General features: G+C 49.9%; 1 protein-coding gene across 1 annotated transcript in view; it reads left to right on the top strand.

Moving 5' to 3' along the window:
* The window catches only part of HS6ST2 (heparan sulfate 6-O-sulfotransferase 2), a 131611-nt gene extending 115534 nt beyond the window's left edge, over positions 1–16077 (top strand). Inside the window, exon 2 of the mRNA XM_075720683.1 lies at positions 15375–16077. Coding sequence (XP_075576798.1) covers positions 15375–16077 — 703 coding nt within the window. The remainder of the gene's footprint in view (positions 1–15374) is intronic.
* The last annotated feature ends 450 nt before the right edge of the window (positions 16078–16527 follow it).

Raw genomic sequence — 16527 nt, 5'->3', positions numbered from 1 at the left:
TAGAGCACAGTTTCTTAATCTGCTAAATGGAAAGAGACACTGCTGCCTGGCGCTTATTGGATTTTGTGCAATTTGGGAAGAAATTAGATTGTTTTAGATTAACCCCTCCAGGGATGGACACCTAGGAAGAGGCTGTTGTTGCTCAGACAGTTGATTTTCAGGTTTATTTATTGCAGCAATCCAGCTGCCAATGTGACTGAGAGCAGAACCTGCGCTGCTGTGATACACTTTATCATGCTCTGGAGTTCAAACGAGAAAGCATCGATCTGCTGCAAACCAGGCTGTGTACCCCAGCATCAGTGGTACCGGCCGGTGCTTTGGCTTCTCTCCCTGGGAACCAAATACCCAGGTGGGTTTCCCTGGGTGTTCAGGGGCTCACTGGAAAGTGAAGGCACCTGGGCTCCAAGGCAGGCTCTGCCCTTGGGTCCCTCCAGCTCTGCAAGCGCCCTGTTCGGCTCCCTTTAGGAAGAGGTTTTCCAGGTGGGCTCAGAGGACCACCATGGGTCTCGCCACCTTCACCTCTGGTTGCCAACATGTCGCTGGATTAAGTGACAGCAAGCAAATCTGCATGCAAGAGTCAAAGCCCACGTGGCAAACGCTTCTCTGGCTAGCAAGGTGAGCCAAGCATCACTGGCTGCCTGCAAAGCTGGCATCGGCCCCTCCGCTTCTGAAGCTCTGCTCCTGGACGCGTTTCAAAGCAAGATGGGAAGAGTTTGGGATCCAAAGGGTCTGTGCCTCGGCCCGTGCAGCATCTGGTCTTTGCACAAGTGCTTCCACATCCCAGGGATGTCTGCACAGGGGTGAATTGTGAGAGCAGAGCCGGTGTTGCCAGCGCTGTGCCTGCGCGGGGGGTGCAGCAGGAGGGGTGCCCCTCCTCGCAGAACTAGCTGGAAGCCAGCCTGGTACTGATGTTGAGAGAAGAGGTTATTACTCGGTGCTGAGAGCGGCAAGAGGAAATGTTCAGCGTATTATATTCTGGGACGCCTTCCCAGAAAACGTTTCCTAGCAGTAATTACAGCGCTGATGCTGTAAGCCCCGGCAGTGGCTCCCCTTTGCGGTAGTGGAGATGGATGGAGCGGAGTATCAGGAAAGCTCTCTGAGATTAAGTTTGGCCATAGCCTGTTAAATCAAGAGCCTGTTCAGCAAGGGCAGCACGTGCTCCTCAGCCCGTCAGGGGCATAGCCCAGCTGCACGGAGCAGGGCTTGACAGCCAAAAGCTCACCCTGTTTGTTGCTTGAACTCTGGGGATGCCGCCGCAGCTCTCCCCCAGCGCTTGCTGGACCCACACTGGCTCCTAGTGCATCGCCTGAACTGGGTCATAAGCTCCTCAAAGGAAGAACCATGTTTGCCATGGTGCTGTAAACCCAGGAGATGAGTGTTCACCTGCTTCATTGTGTTCAGCATGGGGTTTACAGAAGAAATGTGCAAGCTACAGGATGGACCCAGCCTGAGCTGGGTCTTCTCTAGGCTGCGGCTACATCCATTGCTGGATAATGCTCAGACATGTCTGAACACGCGTCTGTGGAGCTGCAGTCAGCTGAAGGTGGCCCCAGGTCCTCCTTGTCCCTCTCCACGTTGCGTGACACGTGTGATGATGTTCCCCTGTGTGGCTCCTGTTTCTTGAATTATATTTTATTCTTTGTAAGAGGCGGGAAATAAATGCATGAAAGTGCAACTCTGATCACAGGTACTGGTTTTTTTGCAGGATGGTAGACCAGCAAGCGTGAATGGAACAGCTTCTGGCTTTGCTCCTCTCTTATCCCCTGGTAATGTGGGACTTAGCACTGATGGGTCCCAAAGGGACAGTCATCCCATCCTGTCCCTTCCCCTTGGGGGTGCCCTTTGGGAGGACTGCAGAAGACACCAGAGGGGAAGAGGAGGAAATCTGGGGGGGTTATAACTGATATGACTGGGATTCGCTGTGGAAGACGCTGAGATAAACAAATTAAGTCCTTCATTGAAATGAAAGTAGCAAGGTCACCTCTTTGCTCCCTTGAGTAGGGCGGTTCCTCTTTAGTCACCTTTCATCCCTTCATCCTTTTTCTAAGGCAAGTGCTCTCCCGCTTCTTACCTGCCACGCTTTTGGGGTGTATAGAGTTGTGCTCCGTTTCATTTGCTCATTGGAAACGTGCCATGCGTTTGCTTGGAGGAGGACAACTTGCGTTGAGTTTCTACCCCCAAAGCTGCACTCCCAGCATCAAAAGCGTTGCGGTGGTTCAGGTGGGTAGGGGAGATGCGGTAGAGGCAGGACTTGAAGCTCACTGATCGGTGAACTGTAAATTTGTGCTGGAAAATGTGGCTGTACTGTAAAATTCAGGACACCATCTGTTTCATTGCTTGCTTGCAGTAACATTTGTACTTGATAATTAAAATGTCACACACATTTTTAGCCAGAATAATCCATGGAGGAGTAGAACTGTGTCTTCTGAAAATCATTCAAAAGATGCTCACAGATAGGAACGATGCTGTTTTGAACCATCTCTCACTGCTCACAGAGGAGAGTGTTTTGCCTTTTTTTATATATATTTTGAGGAGGAGGGTGGAGGGATGGGAACAATGGCAGATCCTTTTGGAAGGAGCTGTGAATCTCAGTTAATAACCCTGGACAGTTATTACCATCCGTGGTTTATTTTGCTTGATGTTGGTCATGCTGGGGCCGGGCTGGTAGTGCCTCTCCTGTTTTTCTTCTTGGCAGTGGTAGGATAGCCTTGGCTTCAGCTGCAATCAGCTTGTTTCTAAGGGTATCTGAGCTAACCTAAGCAAGACTTTTCCTCCAGCTGGTGTGGCCAAGTGTTCCAAGTGCTGTCTGCTTGGTTGGCTGTGGATGGTGCGCGCTGGGAGCTCAGCCCCTCTGCACAGCAGGCTCAGGGCTCAAGGACCACGGCGAGAAGCTGCTGAGAGAAAGGTCAGGTCTTGGCCCATGCTTGTGTTGCCTTCACTGCGAGAGAGCCAGAGCAAAAGGCAAAGCAAACAGCACTGTTCGTGGGCAGTGGAATCGAGTGCTTTTTGCGTACCAGTGCCAGCCCTCGCCCCTTCAGCTGGCGGAGAGGGCAGCTGGGCTCCTCTCCTTGCCTAGCCCAGGCTGTTGCGTCTCCCCTTTGCAGTGGCCTCAGTCCAGCTGCCAATTTGGCTGAAGTTTGCTTTGTGGCACTGAAAAGATGCAAAAAATTGAATTTGGTGTTGGCTGTCCTAAAATAGGATTTTGAACTTCATCTTAATGCTACGTGTTAATTAACAATATAGGAGGCATCTGAAATGCATAAACGCGCCAAGTGTCCTAGCTGATGTCTGGGCTGGGTGCGCTGTCACTGACCCCCAGGAAAGCATCTGATGAGGTTTCACCAGCTCAGTCTCTGGTTCCCAGGCACGTCACACGCTTGGACTGTGTAGACAGTCCTCCTCCGAGCACAACGCCATGGATGCATCCCCGCGTTGGTTCAGGGTTGTATAAGAGGCATTTTCCATAAACGTGGCTTTCTAAGGGCATCGTCCTAACTAATTCACACTAAGTAAAATATGCTTTTGCTAAGTGTATGGGGTGGAGCTAGTGGACACGGGAGACGGGATGTTCTGTTCATCTTGTAATGTTGGCAAAGTCTTGCTTGCTTAGCTGATATAAAACCCCACCCAGCTGAGCTTTGACACTACAAATACATCTACGGAGTTTTATTAGAAATGCGCTCTGATATTCCATGAAAATTGTAAATCCAGTTGTGTCAACTGTGTGTGAATAAGATTTTTAAAATCCCGGTCTGCTGGGAGATGTTTGAAGCTCACGGCTTTACGGTGCATCGGTGTGTGCTATCAGTAACTAGTCAAGATTAAAGATGAAGTCTGCGGAGGAACTGCAGTGAGTACTTCAGAAATGCTCACCAGCCAGCAAGGTGCTTTCCGGGCTGTCTCTTGGCTTAAATCAAACATTTTGATGACATTCCCAGCATCCATGCAGACCTTCTCGTACATCAAAGCTCAAGAGGTATCCTTGCAGGATCAGGTCCTGCGCTTCTGCCAGGAGACTGTATTGTAATGTGTGAGAGAGGGTTTAAAATATTCTAATTGTCTGCTATGAAATTACAGTTTTGTTCCCTGGAGTAGAAAAGTGAGTTTAAATCATTAACGCCACAAGTCTCAGTGATGATTACGGAAATGTTTGCAAGTGACTTAATCAGTATAGTTTGTCTGAGTGGCCCATTTTAATATTATTGCACTGATTAAGTTTTCTTAGCTAATGTGTGTTTCATTTCCAATTCAATTAAATGAGAATCCCCTTCCATTACATGACATTACTGAAGTGCCCTAGTGGGGCAGGAGCACACTTGGTATTTTCAATTGATACAGATTTTTTTCATTATACAGTCTCATGGTGCTAAATGAAATCAATGAAAGCTGAAATTAAAAGTGTAGCAAGTTGCAGCTGTAAATACGTTGTCTGTTCCTCGGTCCCTCTTTTGGCAATAAGCTGAGAATATATTAGTATCAGTTCATTAATTACATTTCAAAGACATTTTCAATAGGTGCCTGCCTTTGACAAAATTTTAGAAAGCCTGGGAAGGATTTTCCTTGGATTTCTGTATGCCCAATGATTATGATAAGCAAAGTATAGGTTGCATTAATGTGCCTTTTTTATACGCTATATATATCCTCACTTTAGCTTTTAAAAGCACTTTCGTGTAACCTAGTGTGGGATATATTAACTGGCATATGGAAGATTATCTGCAAATGGCTTGTGAACGAATTAACATCAGCCTTACATTTTTTTCACGTGAGCCAAACCTCCTCCTTTTATGTATTATTGAAGAGAATTGATTGAGCTCTGATATGGTAACAAATTATTTTATAAATACCTCTCTGGAGTTAATTCCCCATTGTGGAATATGCAGAGCTCTTGGAGCTGATCGTGTCATCTTTTTCTTGAGAGCTCCAAGATTTCTCCAGCGTTGAGGCAGGGATGTTCAGCAGTACGTACTTTTATATACGAAGGAGTTGTTAGGCGTGTTACTACGATTCAGGCAGCGATTAGGAAATTGCAGTAAGTGCTTGGGAAACATGATAAATCACAACTTCTAAATACACATTCATACGTTCATAAAAAAGACAAATGTACGTGTCAAGCTGAGACAGGAGTCCTCTGCACCCTTTTGCTTTTAGATTGTATTAAAACGAAACTTGCTAGTGAAGCGCACAGGGTTCAGTAATCTTCTGCTTCACGTGCGCCAGCTCACGTGCACCCTGTGGGTGGCTGGCGGGTGGCAGGACAGGGGTGCCAAGCCCTGGGTGCGCCGGGCAGGTTCAGCGCCGCAGCCCCCGTCTCACGTTTCTGCTTTTGTGCTGCTCCGCGCGGCCGTGCGTTCAGCTCGTGCCCTCCGCTTGCACGCGGGGCACAGCAGAGGCTGTGTGAAGTATTGGTTTTATTAAATTGTTAAAAGTACTTTCATCTGGTCAGAGAGTATGTGTGGCTTAACACATTTAAGACATAGCTAAAATATATATGGATATAAGGATAAAACTTTTTTCTGTAATACTAAATATATGCTTTTTATGAACGAGAACCTGGATTTTTTTTTTTTTAAGAATATAATAAATATTTTAGCATAGTTATTCTGGCTCCATAAGTGCAATGAAAATGTTAGCCTTGGCATATCAATTGTGCTTTACAGATGACTGTAATTTCCTGAATGTCAAAACTCCAAATTTTTCTACTAAGCAAACTTTTCAGTGGCAAAATAGATTGCCTCCATAATATATCACTGCGTGCGGGAAAAAAATGAAATCTTTATGTACTGTATTATGAATCAATGAGGCATTAAGATTCTTGGAAGGGTGAGTGGACTCTGGAAAATGAAAAACTGCCACTATTCCCTCTCCGTAAACCGCTGCTTATGGAGTGTAGGCTTTACAAACCTCTATCTTCTCTGCCGCAGAAATATCAGTTACAAGTTGAAACCAATTCCTGCAACAGCGTTTAGATAGGGTAAATACTGTTGTAAATATCTGATTTATAGCAACATCCTGTGGTTATTCACCAGCTCTTTTGCAGTGACCTCCTTTTCGCTTTGGGAGGTCTGCCGTGCTTTTTAATGAATCCGTCAGAGGGCTCTGTGAATGGGGGGTGCTGTGCCACGCCCTGACGGTGCTGCGTGCCGCGGCTCCGGTCAATGTGAGCTCCTGGGGACAGGGATGGTTCCTCATGCCGGGAGCAGGGAGGTAATCCTGGTACTCTGTGGGCTTCAGAGCTTGGTTTTTCAAAAAGCATCACTCATATCTTGACTTTTCCTAGCACGTTTTAAGGGCAAAATTCATCTCTGCGTCCTGGTTTTTTAAGGGATACTCACCCTTAGCAAGAAAGGCACTGTCCAAAGGCAGGACCTTGCGTGCTGCTGAGGCCAGTGTCACAAATCCAGCGTCACCCATACTGCAGCTCATCATCTAGCAAGAAGGAAGCGTGACACGCTCTTACGCTGATGCTCCTCTGCCACCTTCTCTCTCTTTTCCTTGGGTTTTATCTCCCGCATGCAGCTGTTGGGGGTCTTGGCACCACTGCTGCCTTCCACCCAGATGCCTCTATCGTGTAATAAAGCTAACGAGGTGGGAAGTTCTGCTGCTCTGGGTAGGTCGTGGTGGGAGATGGATGTTTTCAAAGGGCAGTTCAGTCCTTTTCCTGGCAGGTCAGGCGGGTGGGATGGGTCTGGGCCCCTCTGCCCGGCATTGCCATCCTTTCCCATGCCAGACTCCAGGGTGGAGGCGGTGGATTCGGGACCGGCTCCAGCAGCTGAGTCACTCTTCTGTTTGCTGAGTCTAAAAATGGAAACTTGCTTCTCTTTTTATGCACCACTAAAAAAAAAAAGTAAGTAAAAAGGCCACTGTGCCTGCTGAATTGGTTGTGAGCAAGGGTATCCTGCAGAGATCTTAATAATACAGGCAATTATGAAATTAATACCACTCTGGCAAATCTGCAGGGCAGCTCTCCCTTCTGCAGGCAATGCTGTGGACAATTAGTTTGTGCGTGAGGGTAGCTGGGAGCACGTGCGTGTGTGAGGCTGCATATTTTTTAGTTATTTAAAGCCTTATTTTCAGTGTCTTTGTGTGCATGTGCCATGCCTGCACATATATGAACAAGTACCTTGAGCGGCAAAATCTTGAAACGCTGCCTTCCCCTGTGCTTGAAATGCTGCTTCTTTGCAAATCTTTCCTATTTGATAATTTCATGGGCAATGATGGGCTGGTGTAATTGCCGTTCTTGCAAAATCCAACTCTTTTTTTATGGGTTCCTCTGGCACTTTTCTTCTGCTGCCGTTACTGTGGGTAGGCTGCTGGCTTCCTACCCCCACCATTAGTGTTTCTAGACAAAACATCTCTGTGATTCATTGGGTGCTGATAGAAGTGAAAACATAATGATTACTTAGAGGAAATGTAAATTTACATTTGCTAACGGCTTTAATTCACAGTTCTGAAATACTTATCTCCTTTCCTCCGAGGCCTTGTTCGGAGCTAATGCATGGTACGATTCTCCGGTGCCATACTGAGACCTGGAGTAAAGGAATATAGTCCGTGCCTTATAGTTTTGCAGACAAGCGCAGAGAAAAGTGATGTTTGTTTCTCCTCCTCCTTCTCTCCCTCCCCAAAATCTTTATACTTCACTTTAATGAAGAACCCATTTGTTTAGCTCGATGTTGGTGTACTTTGAATTTTGGATGAAGTGGAGCTGGAGGTTTAGTTTAATTGAAATGGTTGAATGAAGAGAGGTCTCGTAGGAACAAGCAGGACCTAGCCCTGGGTCTGTTTGCTCGGCAAGAGTTGCACTGAGACCCTTGAGGAGGGGAGAGGAGAAGGGGAGCACACCTGCTCCGATAGCCCTGCTCCGTGCTCGCCTCCTTGCAAACGCCGTGACCGCAGCAGGGGTGACCTGGCGTGGGCGGCCGGGCTGCGGATCCGGGCCATGGAGTCAGCCTTGCAGCCTCCATGGGACACTGGGCGCGAGATCTTCTCCCTGAAGCTCCCGGGGAGCGCGACAGCCCCCCTTGCTCCTCTCCCGCTCCAAGATGGGGCCCATTGCCCTTGTCTGCGGGGCCGGGAGGGCTGGGAGCAGAGAAGCGCTGCGGGAAGCCCTTGGGCGATGCTTCTCGGCTGCTGCCGTTGCCATCCACATTGCTGCTGCGAAGCATCTGGGAGCGATCTGGAGTAGAGGCAAACATTTGATTCCCAGCGCTGCGTCAGTGAGCTTGCCAAATATTTTGGCCTTGTCTCTGTGAGCTGTGCTGCGGGAGCACCTCTCGGCAGGCAAGAGGTATTCCCATTTCAGGGGGGTTTCCAGGCATGCATGGTTGAGGCAGGAGGGGCTGTCACCAGGATGCTCACCCCTGTCCTTCTAATTGTGCCTCCAGGTGACAAAGTTCGTTAAGAATCAGGATGAGTCACGGTATTAAATGAACGTTTTGCCTCTCTCTGAGCAATCTCCAAACAGATGCCTGCCTCCGACAAATAAGGCAGCAGGGGTATTTCTCTTGGAGGAACAATTTGCAGTATTAGCAAATCAAATTCTCAGTGGGCCACTCTTGATGGGAATTAACCTCACCTGCTGGGAGCAAACGCTCTCGGTGCCCGGCGTGGCGTGATTGAGTTTGACTTCTCGTAGAGACGTGGCGGGCATGGTTGATCAGCGGGGAGACCCTCTGCCAAAGGTTAAAATCCATCAGCAGCTTCGGAGCTGTGCGGGGAGGGTTTCTAAGAGCAGAGCAAGAAATGTGAGACTCGCGCTGTTCGCATTCTTCCATCATGGTCCGCAAGTTTGCTGTCAAATTATCCTGAGCGGAGATGTTTTGGGAGCGGTGCGGGGCGATGGAGGAGCGCGGGAGCGTGCCTGCGGTGGAGTGTCAGGTCATCGCTGGGAGCGGCAGTGGTGAAGGGGATGGGATCTCGGACCCGTGCACAGGGCCATCTTCCTCTGGGAGGATGAGCTGTGTGAGAGAAGTTGCTTCTGTCTCAAAAAAAAAAAGAAATCTTAAAAAAATGAATATGTGACTGCTGCTTTATAAATGAGCTCTGTGGATTTTTATTCAGCAGCATGAGCAGTTTATGGGGAGGGTGGGAAGGACACTGATCATCCTTGTGCTGCTTGCTGGTTCTGGTGATTGTGCATTGTTTCTGGTGCCGAAGCACCAACCCTATGATTATTTTTCTTTTTTCAGTAGCTCAGTCCTTAATCCTTTGCATCACATGCAGAATCTCTGCTGCAGGGTTTTAGTTCATTTTATTTGCTTTTCTGCTGGACATGGTACATGTATCTGGTCTGTCCCTTTGCCCCTGCCCCTTCAGAGAGAACTTCCCTTTCAAAATGTCCATCCTCACCTGGAGCGTAACTTGGTTTCACACTGCCCTGTTAATGTACCATGAAGTCCATAAACTGGGGGAAGAAGTCCCCCAGAATAGGAAATATTCCCAAATTTCCCTTCCTTCCCTATCTCCACCCAACGAGGTAGAGACAGTTGTGTAAAATTGACTCCCGTTCATTGCACAAGCCTGTCTGCATCTCCAAACTGTCCTAGCCAGGCTTGCCCTCTGGATGAGCTTGACCTAGATACAAACGAGTGTGCTTGAGCCAGCTTAAAGGGTAGCCTTAGTTTTGCTGGGGAAATGGGACTGCCCCAGTACATTCCCTGGAAATCATAGCTCTGCTTCCTCAGCCATGGGCCAAAGCTGTGTTTTCCTGGGTTAGTTTGCCGCCAGGCACAGTCAGAGAGGGAGGTCAGGACGTTCCCGGGGCTGCGGTGCTCCCTGTGCCAAGGCTGTAGGCTTCTCTCCCTCTGTAGCCTACAAAGCCTTTCTTGCTACAGCCTCATTTCTTAGCAGAAATGGGAAAAGGTCACTCAGTCCCTCAGCTACTGATCCATACACTAATGGATGTAATGGTGAGTGGATGTTTAGCTTTCAGCTCTACTCTCCAGCTCCTTACCTCATATCTCCATCAAGCCAGGCTCGGGTTTCCAGGCTGAAGGCATGGCAGCTGCCCGCGTCTGACCTCCAGCCTTTCTCTACCTCAATGAGCAATTAAACAGCGCGGCAGCCTCTGTCCTCTGGCAGGGATCGATACTCCTCGGCCTTGGCACCAGCGGGAGTTTTGACCCAGAGAGTCTCAGACGTGCCAAGCTGAAGCCAGCCCTAGTTGTGGTCCTCATGGAAATGGTACCCGTTTGGACCCCACAGCACTTGCTTAGAGCCTCTCCATCAGGGTTAAGGTGCCCTGGGAGCAAGTGCAAGAGTGAAAACTGCTAGACAAGACTTTCCCGGTGAGCCCTTCACCACTGGCACGCAGCCTGCTGCTCTCAGGCCCTTAGGATGGATGCTCAGCTGCTGATGGTCCGTTTTGCCAGGCCTTTTGTGGCAGGGATGCTTGTGGCACGGCAAAGGAGGAGCAGAGGGAGCTGCAAGCCTTCCCCATGCTCTCCGTCCACAGGCTTGGCCATAACCCCTTTCTCTCTGCATCGCCTGGGTTGCTGCTGCTTTGCCGTCCTGCTTTGCAGAGCCGGGGCAGTTGGGTTGGGATGAGATGCACTTTTGCTTTGGGAGGTTCTGACCCATTTCAATGCTTAAACAAAGTCACCCTTTCTTCACCTCATTTCAGCAGAGCAGCTCCACACGCAGTGAGCCTCCTGAGCACCGCGGCGTGGGCAGCTGCGTGTCCCTTCCCTGGCAGCTTCTCCGGGCTCTGAAGTCTCTGGCTTTACTCAGTGCTGTCATCCCCTGAGGTTTCACACCTCCTCACTTTGACTTCAGTTTATTTTTTTTTCTTTAATGTTGCTTTTAGAAGCTTGCTACAAGGATGCTTTTAAAAAAAATCATTAGATTGGAAAAAAGGATTCTCATTCAGCCCCTGTGCTGGGCAGAGGTGGGGAAGGGTCTGGCACAGATGCGCTATGTGACCACAGAATTATCCTTCAAAGTGAGCAGATGGCTCAGTCTCAAACCCCGCAGAGAAATTCACGGACGTCTTTGAGGTTTCAGTTTGCTTCGTATTTTCTCCAGGGGCTGTGCAGGAAGGAGAGAGGGGGCTGCTCTGGGCTGAGGAACTAGACAGCTGAAACCAGGTCCGGCCACTGACAGCACATGTTTCTTGGTCCCTTTCAACAAAAAACATCTTATCTTAGCAAAAGTCATCTCATAGCAAAAGTGTCAGGCAGGGGCTTGCACTGTCCCCCCAACCCAGCATGCGTTGCTCCCATGTGGGGTCTCTGGGATGCTGACAAGGGGCAGCAGCACTCTTGCAGGTTATTAAAGTGCCCTGGGACCGGCCATGGGGCATTCGCATGGCAGCATCACCGCCCCAGAGATGGTGCCCGTGCTGGGTCAGTCGGAGCGAGCTGCCGTTCAGGCCCGTGGGTGAAATGTGGCTTTCCTGGCACCGTGGTGATGCCGGGACAGCGTGGCAGCTGGCGTGCTGGGAGGATGCAGCGTGAGGGCTGGCGTTGCTGCGGCTGTGGGAGGCTAAGCACGTCTCCTCCTCTCTCCATCCCTGGCTCCCAGCACATCACCCTGCCTGTCTCTGCCATTTTCGTGCTTTCCTTGTCCCACCCACGAGCAGAAACATCAAAGCACCAAGAAAGCCCAGCTTTCACACCCCGCAAACGATGCGAGCCATTAGCTGGGCATTTATCTGAGGGGAGCCTCTGACCTTTCCTGAGCTCCTCGGCGGTAATGGATCATGCACAAATAATTCACGGTTCCCAAAAATACTCTGCCTTCAACCTTGCAGTGATGTGATAAGCAAAGCGGGTGATGCAGCATGGGGAGCAAACTCAACGTCGTGGGACTGTTTGGCCCCCGCGTTCCTCAGGGAATAGCTGTGCGCAGGGAGATAGCAAAAGCAAGTGACTGTCACACCATCTCACATTCCTGATGGCTCCAGGGTCAACCTACTTTCTGAGTTGCCTGCAAGCTACTTTTGTTCTCTACTTCATAGGCATCCAGCTCCACTTTATTAGAAAACCCGTGTTTCTGATGAGTGCAGCTCTTTAAGTCAGAGCGATGATTCCCAGTAAAGTTTGAGCTCTACCTGCAAACATGTTGTCTCGGGCTCTGAAGCACAAGCTTCAAGGAATGGGCAAGAGCTCAACACCCCCTTGTTAAGATAGTAGAAAGAACAAGCTGTTACGTACAGAGCTAAAAATAATTGCAAAGCTTTGAGTCTTCCTCCCAGTTGCAGCAGAAGGATGCTCTAAGCGCTGATGGTCAAATCCATCTCTGGCACGGCTCTGACTTGACGGTGCATTAAAGCTTTTGTGACTTTTTGAAGCTTGGTTCAGATAAATGCAGAGCAGTGCAGCTGCTTTTCTGGAGCTGATGTGATTTCTAATTTGGATGAGAGCGGCTTGGGGCAAACCCAAAAGTTGGTGTTCCCAAAAGGGACAGCACCTTTTTTGGTAGAATTTTAACAGAGAAACTTAAGAAGGGGAGAAATGTACAAAATAGCGAGACTGGCCCAGCAGCTGACAAAGCATCTCTCTGTAAGTCGTGTCTTGAAAGCAGGATTCATCTGGGAAATAATACCATGGTATAAATAACAGCCACGAGCCTGTTTGCAGGGAGCCGTGCTCAGGCCAGGTCGGATACGGCTCCGTCTGAGGCATCCCGTAAGCATCCCTGCTGGTGGCCTGGCTTCCTGAGCGCAGGCTGCTGGAGGGAGCCCGCTGCAGAGCCCAGCGAGCACCTGCACTCAGCCTCCTCTCCCTGGTCTCCCTCGCCTGCGGTGTTTTCCCCTGACAGGCACTGGTGGAGATGTCTGCCTGGATGAGGCTGCCGGCCACCTGGGGTGATGGTGATCTGTTACGACGCAGTTTCTTCCGCCAACGTGCAAGTTTTTATTCATTCTTTTGTTTTTACAGCAGCAGCCAAGGGAGGTGCTTTGTCACTGCCTGTGACCAAAGAGCACAAAGGGAGAGCGGCTGAAGAGTTTGAGCTATGATAAAATGCTCGCTGTATCGATCTTGGCTCAGGATTTGTTTCCCTTCTTGCATTAACTCCCCATCGATTGCTGTGATGACCTTAATGTGTACGGTTTTTTTGGCCTTCTCCCTTAGCCCGCAGCACCCCCGTGCCCGCAGCCTGCTCCCCTCCCAGCCTTTGCTGAACCGCTGACGGGCCAGGTCGTACCAGGTGCTCCAGGGTAAGCAGAGCTTTGCTTTTGCCTCCTCCATCATCAGAGGTTTAGTTGCTATAGTTAGCACAGAGGTTAGCGCTGTATGGCACTCACTTGTTGTTTCTTGAGGGTCAGGTCATTATTTTAGTGCAGTATCCCAATAAACTAGACCCAAGGGTGAGGAGTCTTGGCAGGAGTTGGGCAAGAAGGGGCTTGGGTTTGCCCTGGAGATGCTCCGTTTCCCCATGTCGGGGACCCCCACAAGGCTGCGTCGTCGCTGCATCAAAGGAGCCTAGTGTACAAGAGTGGCCAGGGTCAGCTCCTGCTCGTCCGAGTGGCTGGTTGGGGTTCATGGAAAGCCCTTTGCCCTGTTGGGTTCTCCAGCACAACCAGAGACCTGCTGAGATGACACGGAGCGAAGCTCTTCCCATCTTTGCAGGCGACAATGTGAGGTTGATGGCTGCTGCTTCGGGTGTGTGACATGAAAGTCAGGTTCGTCCTTGCTCTCTCTTAACTCCAGCTTTCACAGTGGAATCATTTAATGACAGTTTGGGAGAAAAGTACCTTCCTGGGGGTCATGGCAGGGGCTCTCTTCACCTGTGTGAACCTGTGGTCAAAGCCCCCGGAGCCGGGGAGCAGCACCAAGGTGGGCATGGGGACAGTGATAGTGCTGATTGCAGCGTCCCCGCTCTCCAAGCATGAGGTGCCGTTGTGTCCAGCCGCTGATGCTGTGCTGGGCTCCTTGGCTTTATTTGGTTTGCAAGTTTATTGTGCTTTCTATTTATTTAATTATTTATGTGCTTGGATGCTCTAAATGGGAAGAGGAGTGGCGACTGTCCAGGTTTCCTTTCCCCTGTGCTGCTGGATGCATTCGGTGCTTGTGATTCGCTTTTTAGTGCACCCAGAGACAATTTTCTGTAAAACATTGACATCTAGTGGCTTTTCTGCCGAAGGAAACGATAGGGAACAAAAGATTGGCTGTGGGGTGGCCAGTCATGATGCCACTTGGGAAAGCAAATGAATGTCCCTTCTCCTCCTCACGCAGCACGGAGGACGTGGCAATCACACCCCAGGGGCTCGGGGCTCCCAGGCACCCACTCCTCGGTGTCCTCGTCCTGGAGGAGTGGCCTTCCCTGGCAGGGCAGTTTGCTTCCTGAGCTATTTTAATTCCATCTATTTAAGCAGACAGCTGGTATCCTGACCGTGTACCTCCAGCATCATCGCTGAGGTCATGGTCATATTAAAGGAGGTGCAAAGAGCTCGGTGCGTATGGCTTCAGGCTGCCAACAGTGGACAACATAGTGTTTGACAGTGGATATTAATGTGCAACCCAGAGTGATCTCTTAATGCTATACGTAAGGTTGAGCTTGCAGCTTTTCCAGCTGGTGGCCCGACGGGGTTCCCTGCGGCAGTGTGTCCCCCGCATGTGCCACCGTCCTGTTGCTGCAAACCAAAGCCAGCACCATCCTTGGAATTTTTTTCTCTTACAAAATGCTGTAAGGCATCCTGTAATTTCCTGTTATTCACTTCTCTCTCCTCTCTCATCATTGCAGTCCTGTGTCAGGTGAAGGCAGGAGGATAAAATGGGATTTGCATGGGCTTTTCCGAGATCCTCATTTCAGCGCAAGTGGGTTGGGGCTTCTGGACACATCCCATTATCTGGCCTGCAAAAGGAAATGTCTTGTAGGAAATGGCTTCCTCATAGGTGTAACGCTGCTCTGGGGCTCATACAGCTGAGACCCACGGCTGCTCATTGGGAAACGTAGCACGAGCAGCTTTCTGCAGACTACCATAAACTTGTCAGTGCCTCTCTGTTGTACAGGGAAAATAAAAAGCCAGAGCTACCCGTGCCCTGCTTGGGTTGGGGCTTATATCCTGGGAGGTATTTTGATTATTCTCCCCAGGTCTGGGGGGAGCATCAGTTGAGGCACCCAGCAGGAGCACGTTGCCACATGGGCAGCCCAGCACAGAGGGAAATCTTGGGCTCCCTCCCACCTCTGTAGAGGCAAAACCTGTTAAGCAGAAACAGATGTGTGCAGGTAGATAAAACCCTTCCCGCTCCCCCCGGGGAGTTTGTTCAGCCGTCCTTCACCCTGCGGAGGTGAGCACACAGAGGAGCACTCTGCAGCAGGGCTCCTGAACGCCTCTTAAGTGCATCTCCAAGTTTCTATTGATTTTGAACGTTAATGCGCTGTGTGCTGAGACACATGGGACTAAACGCTCTGCCTTCCTCTCCCCTTGGCAGGAATTTCTACTATATCACCATCCTGCGTGACCCTGTCTCCCGATACCTGAGTGAATGGCGCCACGTCCAGCGAGGAGCAACATGGAAGGCATCCCTGCATGTCTGCGACGGGCGGTCCCCGACCACCGAGGAGCTGCCCAGCTGCTACACGGGGGACGACTGGTCGGGCTGTTCCCTGCAGGAGTTCATGGATTGCCCCTACAACCTCGCCAACAACCGCCAGGTCCGCATGCTGTCTGACCTCAGCCTGGTGGGATGCTACAACCTGTCGGTCATGCCCGAGGAGCAGAGAAATAAGGTTCTGCTAGACAGTGCCAAGGAGAACCTGAAGCGGATGGCCTTCTTCGGCCTGACTGAATTTCAGCGGAAGACTCAGTATCTCTTTGAGAAGACTTTCAACATGAACTTCATCTCGCCGTTCACGCAGTACAATAGCACAAGGGCCTCCAGCGTGGAGATAGACGAGCAGACTCAGCAGCGCATCGAGGCCCTCAATTTTTTAGACATGGAATTGTACGATTATGCAAAAGACCTGTTTTTGCAGCGGTACCAGTACATGCGGCAGAAGGAGCACCAGGAAGCGCGGCGGAAACGCCAGGAGCAGCGCAAGATCCTGAGGGCGAAGCAAGCGCACCTGAGAGAGCAGGGTGAGAACAGCTCCAGCACTGACTACATAGGGAACGTGGAGCGGTGGCGGCGGTAGTGGCGGGGGACTCGCCGGACACCAAAAGCGAAGCAGAACCCAACCCAACCCGCAAATCGGAGACAACGGAGCAGTCCAAACAAATTACGCTTCTCAAGGGTTTGAAGCAAAAAGAGGTTAAAATGTTGCCTTTGCAGTTGCCTTTGCAGTAAATGTTGTACTGTACGTGGAACACTTAATCTTAGCGTGTAATTAAATTGTCCTTTTTAGGTTTGTTGGATTATTTATGAAATACAGGAGCCAAGTAGGCTCATCGGAAATGGTTGTTTGGACGTTTATTTAAAAGAAAGGAAAAAAAAAATCCTTAAATTAGTTATGAGTACAAAATGGGATGCAGGAAAATGTTTATGATGCTCGGCTGAAATCTATCTGGGAAGCAAACTCATTTCCTAATAATGAGCATTTAGCATACTCTCACAATACAGTATATGAGCAAAACCTTTTCCCTTT

This window comes from Pelecanus crispus, chromosome 13 (genome assembly GCF_030463565.1).
Source record: "Pelecanus crispus isolate bPelCri1 chromosome 13, bPelCri1.pri, whole genome shotgun sequence".
Classification (NCBI taxonomy): Eukaryota; Metazoa; Chordata; class Aves; order Pelecaniformes; family Pelecanidae; genus Pelecanus; species Pelecanus crispus.
Note: the sequence above shows the minus strand (reverse complement) of the source record. Positions and strands in the feature narration are given on the sequence as shown.